Consider the following 9,743-nt stretch of genomic DNA (forward strand, 5'->3'; position numbering starts at 1 on the left):
ATTCTATTTCCAAGATTTTGGATCATCTTTACTATCATTACTCTGAATTCTTTTTCAGGTAGACTGCCTATTTCCTCTTCATTTGTTTGGTCTTGTGGGCTTTTACCTTGCTCCTTCATCTGCTGTGTATTTCTCTGTCTTCTCATTTTGCTTAACTTACTGTTTTGGGGGTCTCCTTTTCTCAGGCTGCAGGTTCGTAGTTCTCGTTTTTGGTGTCTGACCCCAGTGGCTAAGGTTGGTTCAGTGGGTTTTGTAGGCTTTCTGGTGGAGGGGACTAGTGCCTGTGTTCTGGTGGATGAGGCTGGATCTTGTCTTTCTGGTGGGCAGGACCGCGACCGGTGGTGTGTTTTGGGGTGTCTGTGAACTTATTATGATTTTACGCAGCCTCTCTGCTAATGGATGGGGTTGTGTTCCTGGCTTGCTAGTTGTTTGTCATAGGGTGTCCAGCACTTGCTGGAGCTTGCTGGTCGTTGAGTGGAGCTGGGTCTTAGCGTTGAGATGGAGATCTCTGGGCGAGCTCTCGCCGATTGATATTACGTGGGTCTGGGAGGTCTTTGGTGGACCCATGTCCTGAACTTGGCTCTCCCACCTCAGAGGCTCAGGCCTGACACCCGGCTGGCTCTTCAGTGACAGAGGGGGTGACGTGGAAGGCGGGCGTGGGGCGCGGCAGCGGCTCGGACCTGAGCGTCCCCGAGGCCGCTGTGTGCCCTTCGCGTCAAGGTGCAAATCATCCTGCTGAGACCGTGTAAGTGGTGGCTGGTACGCTTAGTCCTTCTTCAGAGGATCAGCAAAGTCAGACATCAGGCAAACTATTTGGGGAGGAAAGAATGAGAATAGGGAGCACACCATAAAGTTGTTCCTCGTGTAGTTGTATTTTTGATTTATTTGTGGGGAGGAAGATGATCTCCACGTCTTACTCCTCTGCCATCTTGAAGCTATGTCCCCTAGTCTTCATGGACCAAGTTTCTCTTAATAAATTTAATGGTTTTCTCAACCATATGTTCTCATGCTGCCTTCGCCTGGTTCTGCCTCCAGAGAGATCTTCCCTTAGTATCAAAAGTATCTCTTAATCCTGCTCATTTCCATTGGGTGAGGGAAGGTAGTGATTTAACTAGTTGACTCTGAGAGGCGAGTGAGTTCACTTTCTCACCTTGATGTATCAGTATTTGATGATATTGATGACCCAGACAAATTTCTAAATGGTGAAAATTCAGGCAACATAACAATGATAAACAGCCTGGGGTTGTGAAGTTATTTTCTCTCTGTATTTGATCCTTTTTTGAAAATGGAGGCAGTGAGTCACTTATATAATGAAAAATGAACATGAGGGGAGAGAAAAGAGTCTAGGATCTATGACTGGTCCTGGACGGTTGATAACGCTCATCACCCTGGGATACGTTGAAGGAAGAACAGCTACAGGGTGGCCCGTGGCACGTCAGCTGAAATGTCTCGGGGGCGTTCATGATAGATGTCCGTTAGGTGGTTGGGTTTGTCAAGTTGCACCTCAGGTGGGAGGTCTTAGCAAGGGACATTAAACTAGAACCCTTTGGTAAAGGATGACTTCATGGGCTATGGTGAAATCACTTTTGAGGCGATGACCACCCACTTAAGGAGCAACCATAGCAAGAGTCTCCAAGAGGTAGAGAGCCAGGAAGATTGGGGTCAATGTTTGCTCACTGATCTGCCTGTTCTCGCCTTCCTCGGCACTCTCAGCTGTTTTGGGTTTACTGATGACATCCTTAAAGAGAACATATTAGTCAATGACTGTAGCTGTTGCGAAATGCTGTTTTAACATAACCACGTAAGAAATCATTTGCTTATTGCCTGTTCTCGCCTTCCTCGGCACTCTCAGCTGTTTTGGGTTTACTGATGACATCCTTAAAGAGAACATATTAGTCAATGACTGTAGCTGTTGCGAAATGCTGTTTTAACATAACCACAAATCATTTGCTTATATCATTTTGTGACTGCATGATTGTGAAAACATGTCATTGGCAATGTCAGTCTGTCTTAAGTTTTAAATGGCTATCATGCGTTTTCTGGATCTTTATGTCTACAAAATGCTTTAAAGCCTATTTCATTGTTCTCAGCTAGAATTGAGGCAAAATGAGTACAAATGGGAAACTTAGCATAGCTAGATCTTAGCACAAACTGTTGTATGCAGAATGCCCTTTTACGTGGCCTACTAACCCATCCACTCCAAGTAAGGTCTCTATTTAGCTAGCTGCAGCCATCGCCAGGGTTGGGCAGTCACCTAGGACTGAAATAGGACTGGGAGAGGAGGGAAGCACAGGGAGAACTATAAGCTTGCTGGGGAGATGGTGGGATCAGCATGTGACTGGTTCGAGCCTCCGAAGGAGTCCAGTATTGGGGTGTATAGGTGGGTCAGGACCTGACCTTAAAACATTTGGGGGCCCAAGTTGAAGATAACTAGTTTGAATTCAGCGAGACACTTAACCATTGTTGTTCTGCATTTTGCTTTCACTGAGCTAAAGCCCCATTTTTGAAAGAAGAGTTAAAAGTTTCAAATCAGATCCTCCAAACTTAATTATATCTGTTTGATCAGAGCATCCTATTTTATGGCAATATCTGCACAACAGTCACTCTCATGTTATGTGATTTTTAATTCCCGATGGCGCTTAAGTCATTTTCGCCTTGTATCCTGTTCATTTCTCTATGTCTACATTTTGTGTTGGGTTGTGAGCCCCCTAAGGGCAGGGACAGTATTTGTGTATCTTCGCGCCCCTGGTGGGCGGCCCCTGAGCACTAGATATTTGTTGGCGAGCCCTTCAGTGACAGAGGGGGTGACGTGGAAGGCGGGCGTGGGGCGCGGCAACGGCTCGGACCTGAGCGTCCCCGAGGCCGCTGTGTGCCCTTCGCGTCAAGGTGCAAATCATCCTGCTGAGACCGTGTAAGTGGTGGCTGGTACGCTTAGTCCTTCTTCAGAGGATCAGCAAAGTCAGACATCAGGCAAACTATTTGGGGAGGAAAGAATGAGAATAGGGAGCACACCATAAAGTTGTAGCAGTGGATGAATCAAACATTTCACCCTCCACTGTGGGCTACTTAGGGTTTCTACACCATTTAGCATCTGATGAAGCCGAATTTCGCGTGATGAATATCTTCTTTTTGGTTTGTGTGTCTTCATGACAAGAGGTTGGTCTAAGGTGGAAGTCTGTGGGGAGTAAAATCACCACCTGTCATTTGTAGATTGTAACCTGAAACTTTGTACTGAAGACTTTTGGCTGGGGTAACTCAGACTCACCCCAAAGCTAAGGTTACCTATTTCCTCTAATGCAGAACTGCCTTCTCTGAGAAGCTGGGTTTTGATCATTATGTAAAACCCTAAGAATTGGAGTTTGAATAGTGCATAAGGTATAGGCATCATTTTGCATCATCATTGGATGCATGGGGTTCTGTCAAACTAGTACATTTTCACGTGACAGGCACAGTTGCTTCTGACCCTTGAGTTAGTGAATTGCGTGGGATATTGGAGTGGAATAAACTGAATGTTCTAACTAGATCTCAACAAGCAAGGAGGATGCAATGTTTATTTTAAAAGGCTATACTTTCTTATTACCACGATGCATAAGTAAATTAATTAAAAGTTTTTTATTCACCTTAAGTTGCGTTAGTATTCAGTCCATGTAGAGTTCTAACTAATCTTCAACCCACTTGGGTTTTAGGTGTTAAAAGAGGACCAACAAGGCATGATGTTTTGGATGGCTCATGGGAAGGCTTCAAGGATCTCATCAGACCTCATGAGGAATCAAGGAAGAGAGAGAAAGGCCAGAAGGTTGGTGTGTGAAAATATTGTTTTAAACTTTCCGATGCTGAGGCATCATGATGTTCCGCTCTGAGTTAATGAAACATAAACTCCTCTGCCCAGCTTGTATTTGATTTTTAAAAATTAATTATGGGTGGATGTTGGGAAACTCTGACAATAAAACCAAGAACGTTGGTCACATTCAGGGCAGAGAGTTACTATTGGTGGAGCAGGCCTCCTCTTGCCCCTTTGCCAGGGCATTTCTCGCTTGTAAAAATGCCGCCAGCTTCCCTCGAGCAGGGAAGGTTGGTCGTGCCAGCAATTGCTGTTGTTCTATAGTCTGAATAAACAGTCACTAGGTAGGAGGTGAAGAACCCAACCATCTTCCATCTGTGAGCTAATCATGGTTTGACTCGAAGCCATCGGAGGGAAAGGTTTTTGTACTGAGGCTCGGGCCCCCACTCCTCGGTGGCTGCAGCCTCGGAACCCGGCTCTTTCTCTGAGGCTGTATGGCGCTCTCCTTGCACTGGAGGCTTACTCGGATAATGTGGGGAGGACTTTACATTTGTTGATTCTTCAGCATCTACTCTCATTGCTGAACTTTTGAATTAGCCACTCATTATCTTGGTACAGCTTTTGTACCTGCCCCGTGGGTGACCTCGGTAGAGAGCTGGTGCCCTGCGGCTGCATTTAGGTTTTGTTGCCCTGTGTTCCAGTCTTCTTCCTAGTTGCAGCATGGCCGCTTAATGTTTTTCCTTTGGAAAAATTAAGAAAATAACCTGTTTGGCATTCATTCCACCGATACTTATGAGGTGTGCGGTGCTGTCTGTGTCCTCTCCTTCGGATGCGTTCCGTCAGTGCTGAAGGGAGTGATCACTGCTGCTTCGGTGTGAAAGAATCGCCTGGAGGACTTCTTTTTCCCAAACTCCTAATGTGCCTCTCACCACCCCCTCTTCCCCTTTGGTAACCATAAGTGTCTTTTCTACGTCTGTGAGTCTGCGTTTTGTAAATAAATTCATTTGTGTCATGTTTTAGATTCCACATATAAGTGATATTGTATGGTATTTGTCTGTCTCTGACTTCATTTAGTATGACAATCTCTAGGTCCATCTGTGTTGCTGCAAATGGCATTATTTCATTCTTTTTGATGACTGAGTAGTATTCCATTGTATATATGTACCACATCTTCTTTATCCATTCATCTATTGATGGACATTCAGGTTGCTTCCATGTCTTGGCTATTGTAAATAGTGCTGCTGTGAACATTGGGGTGCATGTATCTTTTCGAATTAGAGTTTTCTCTGGATATATGCCCAGGAATGGTAACTCTATTGTTAGTTTTTGAGGAACCTCCACACTGTTTTCCATAATAACTGCACCAGTTTACGTTCCTACCAACGGTGTAGGAGGGTTCCCTTTTCTCCACACCCTCTCCAGCATTTATTACTTGTGGACTTTTTGATAATGGCCATTCTGACCAGTATGAGGTGATACCTCATTGTAGTTTTGATTTGCATTTCTCTAATAACTAGCGATGTTGAGCATCTTTTCATGTGCCTGTTGGCCATCTGTGTGTCTTCTTTGGAGAAATGTGTATTTAGGTCTTCTGCCCCTGGAGGACTTTTTAAATGTGCAGATTCTCCAGTCCTACTTGAGACCCTCTGAGTTGGCATTTCCCAGGCGACGTTTACATCACAGCAGTGAGCTGTGAAAGCCCCACATGGAGTAGAATCTCCTTCTTCACAGGAAGGAAACTGGTACTCAGAGAGGGCAGAAAATTCACCGTGGGTACCACGTCTCCCTCAGGGCAGAAGGGACAGAACCTGGATCTACTGTCCTCCACGTGGCCTTCTTCCTAGTCCATGTCTTATCCGCATTCACTGCGCAGCCTTTTCTCTGATGAATCGAGAACTCGCCATGCCTGAGGGCAGTGGCCCCCAATGTGGCCCCACATTGCAATCACCTGGGGATCTGAATTTTGCCAAGATTCCTGGCTCACACCCCCAGACAGCCTGATGTCACTACTGTGGGGTGCATCTTGGGCACTAGGGTTTTTTTAAAGCTCCTGAGCTAATTCTAACATGAAGCAAAGTTTGGAAACCACTTTTGTGCCTTAGGGACTTTGTCTAGCATAGTTCAAACAAGTAATTTATCCTGGAAGAAGTTCTGTTTGTTTCTAAACATGTCTCATATAAACTGATTTTATTGTTTAGACTTGTAAAAAACAAAGACAAAAACTTAAAATCCTGATTTGTTTGCTTATGAGATAAGCATTTTTAAATTTAGATACCAGTATAGAGATGAACGGTCATGGTTTATCATTGCACGGGTTAAAACAAAGGACAATAGAAATTTCTTAAAATGCAATTTAAAATTTTAAAGATATAGCTTCCTGGCAGTTTGAGATCTTGGAGTATGGGTGTGGGGAGTGGAGTTTCTATTGTTATGTTACAGCAAGTCAGCAAAAACACTAAGTTTAGTTGACTGGTATTACAAGTCTACCCTGGAGCTCCACAAGGATTGTGAATTGGTGAATTAAATACAGGTCTCTGCTCTGTAACTTACAAATATAATGTTAGTCTTGAGGGTTATGATAGTACACAGTCATTCCCTTTTTTCCCTACCAAAACTGAGGTCTTACCTGCTTGCTTTTGTTCCTTATTAGATTTCAAGACAACCTGTGTTAAACTGAAATTTCAGACTTTGTAACGTAGTCACATTTTTATGTATAAGTATATATAAGGGATTAGATTCCATCGAGCACAACAATTGTTGACATTTCCTAAAAACTATCTTGTAATTGGATTTTAATGTTGCGTAAAGCAACTTTACAGGAAATATCTTTCATCAGCTAATTATTAAAGCACATGCCTCTACTGAAATGGAGAACTCTCGGGTCTAGAGTGTAGGATCGCATTTTTACATTTTCACATGGGAGCTAGCGTCCATGCTGTTTCCGTCATTATGAAAATGGTTTGAAGCGGATGTGTCCCAGGACCTTAGTGATCTTTTTAATCTTAAACTTGATGTAGCACCTACGGGTAATGTCCTTTCTGGGCAGCCCTGCAGAGCAGGCCTGTGAAGCTATGAATCCTAAGTTCTGTGCTGTGTAACAGTGCAGCGTGGAAAGCGGGCCGCCTGTGGGTAGGGACCACAGCCTGGGTAGAAGGTGTGGCCTGGGAAGGATGCTGGTGCATCTAAAAAAGATGCTGAAATCAGCCCCAGCAGGTTCTAGGTGAACTCTTCTCATTCTTGGTTTTCTGTAGTTTTGCTGCAACTCTGCCCGAGTGTTGCTTTTGTCGTCAGCCTGCTGCAGGGTCGCAGGTCTTCGGGTCTTCCATCTGCTTTGGAGAAGTCTCATTTCTCTTTCTTCCACTTCTGGAAATTCACTCACATGTGTTACCTGAGCCTTCTGTATCCCATGCCTCATGATTTTTCTATATTTTTATATTTCTCTCCTTTTTTATCTCCTTATTTCGTTCTGGGTATTTTCTACTGATTGCCCTCTCACCTCTCCCTCTTTATATTATAGGTGTACTCTTATGATAAACCTGTATATTGCATTTGAAAACTTCATTATTGTATTTTTCAGTTTTCATTATTCTATTTGGATTTTTTAAAATTTCCAGCTTTCTGCCAAAATTATTAATTTTGTATTTTATTTCTTTATGCATAATTAGCATATTTATTCTGAAATCTAAACCGGGTAACTCCATTTTCTGGCTCCCTTAGTTTCTGTCTTTATTATCTGTTGTTTCTCTTAGTTTTCTGTCGTACGTTCCTCTAATATGCTTTATTATTTTTGGCATGTCTTCCTACCAGGAATTGAGATGATCTGAGGCTGAGCCTCTCTCTCTGTGAGGCCAGCTCTCCCCTTGCTCACCTGAGGGTTTCTCTTCCTCCTGTGATTCACTGTCTTATCAGCTCAGCAGTGTCTGCGAATCGTGGGTTTGTGTCCGTCCAGCTTTACTAACTGTTCACGATGGGGAGGTTGTTCTGAGCTACTTAGTCGATCCTTCCTGGAAATAATGGGTGAATTTTAATGGCCATTAAAAACATTTTTTTTTCTCTAATTAGAGACGGGATAAATCCTTCTCTGAGAAAAGAACAATGAGAGACCAAGTCAGCAGAATTTTTCAGATGAACGTGCAAGTCCTTGGTTGCAAAAGACACGCTAACCATCTCTTAAAGAGGGAAAACAGATATAATTCAGTAAAGAATTACAAAATCTCAGAGCTATAATTTCCATTAGAGATTATTTGGTTTAGTACCCACTTTTAGTGGGAAGAGTCATTTTGTACATCAGTGGGAAACTATCTTTTTTAGACTTATTACTTTAAACAAAGTAATATAGCTTTATAACAAAGCTTATAAATTCATTGAACCTTTTTTATTTTGAGACTCCAGTAAAGCAATATCATCACCTCCATAATCTTAGCTTACAATACATGGGTCATTGACAAGGAAATCTATTTCTGCTATCTTATTTTTTTATTTTTTATTTTTTTTTGGCGGTACGCGGGCCTCTCACTGTTGTGGCCTCTCCCATTGCAGAGCACAGGCTCTGGACTCGCACGCTCAGCGGCCATGGCTCACGGGCCCAGCCGCTCCGCGGCATGTGGGATCTTCCCGGACCGAGGCACGAACCCGTGTCTCCTGCATCGGCAGGCGGACTCTCAACCACTGCGCCACCAGGGAAGCCCTCTGCCATCTTTTCACAGGGGGAAATATAAAATGTTATGACAGATCGTAGCCTGTCCTGTTTGTTGCTTGTTTAATATTGTCAGACATAGAACCTGAAGAAGGTAAATATAACAGTAATGCTAGTGATACGGTGAACGCATATGAAAATGTGGGGTTTTTCCTCCAAAGTGTTTATTCTACTACTTCTGTTATTCTTGTTATTGTTGCTCAAATATTATTATCCTTAACAAAATTTTTCTTTTTTTAAAATTTGTTTATTTCTTTATTTTTGGCTGCATTGGGTCTTTGTTGCTGCACGCAGGCTTTCTCTAGTTGCGGCGAGCGGGGGCTACTCATCGCGGTGCGCGGGCTTCTCACTGCAGTGGCTTCTCTTGCTGCGGAGCATGGGCTCTAGGCGCGCAGGCTTCAGTAGTTGTGGCTCGCGGGCTCAGTAGTTGTGGCTCGCGGGCTCAATAGTTGTGGCTTGCGGGCTCTAGAGCGCAGGCTCAGTAGTTGTGGCGCACGGGCTTAGTTGCTCCGTGGCATGTGGGATCTTCCCGGACCAGGGCTCGAACCTGTGTCCCCTGCATTGGCAGGCAGATTCTTAATCACTGCGCCACCAGGAAAGGCCCCTAATTTTTCTTTTAAGGTAAGTCATCCACTGGACAAGAAAACCCAGCTTTCCTTAGTGGCTGTGGTTTTAAATCTTGCTTTGGGGCCCTCTCTGCCAAGCAGGACTGCCCGTCAGAGGGTGAACTCTGGGTCAGAGCACAGGAAGTGTCCAGGTGGCTCTCACAAGCTTGGAGGCTTAGACAGACATGAAGGGCCAAATACTTCAAATTGTACAAGTACACTTATTTTGACCGTGGTTTAAAAAAAAAAGACAAGACACTACACACTAGATCAAGTGCTTAAATATCCAAGTTTCTTAAACAGACTAGAAAACAAATAATAACGGTTTACATATGTTCCAAAAATTGCTTGTTCTCACATTTTTAGTAGGATATGAGCCCTCTAGGACACAAGGTTTAATATTTTAATACTCATCATAATACAGTATGACACACAAAATTGGTGTTTAGTAAATAGTTGCTGAGTGAATAAGGGCTGCACGAATTTCCCTTCTGCTTTTTGAGTTCCTATCTTACACCATTTCTGGCGCTTCTAACCATCACACAGTGATGTTGTAATCATAGTATACCTCATTTCTTTTTTTTTTTTTTTTTTTTTTTTTTTTTTTTTTTTTTGCGGTACGGGGGCCTCCCCCTGTTGTGGCCTCTCCCGTTGTGGGGCA

General features: G+C 43.5%; 1 protein-coding gene and 1 long non-coding RNA gene across 3 annotated transcripts in view; one reads left to right on the forward strand and one right to left on the reverse strand.

Moving 5' to 3' along the window:
• MCPH1 (microcephalin 1) overlaps positions 1-9,743 on the forward strand; it is a 236,587-nt gene that overhangs the window by 45,365 nt on the left and 181,479 nt on the right. For both annotated transcript variants that reach the window (XM_055080957.1, XM_028481173.2), the window contains exon 9: positions 3,687-3,796. In XM_055080957.1, the coding sequence (XP_054936932.1) occupies positions 3,687-3,796 (110 nt within the window). The remainder of the gene's footprint in view (positions 1-3,686; positions 3,797-9,743) is intronic.
• Positions 2,647-9,743, reverse strand: part of LOC114484505 (uncharacterized) — an 11,204-nt gene continuing 4,107 nt past the window's right edge. The window contains exons 2-3 of the long non-coding RNA XR_003677493.2: positions 7,650-7,785; positions 2,647-2,975 (exon numbers count right to left, since the gene is read on the reverse strand). This is a non-coding gene — a long non-coding RNA (uncharacterized lncRNA). The remainder of the gene's footprint in view (positions 2,976-7,649; positions 7,786-9,743) is intronic.

Source organism: Physeter macrocephalus, chromosome 20 (assembly GCF_002837175.3).
Source record: "Physeter macrocephalus isolate SW-GA chromosome 20, ASM283717v5, whole genome shotgun sequence".
NCBI lineage: Eukaryota > Metazoa > Chordata > Mammalia > Artiodactyla > Physeteridae > Physeter > Physeter macrocephalus.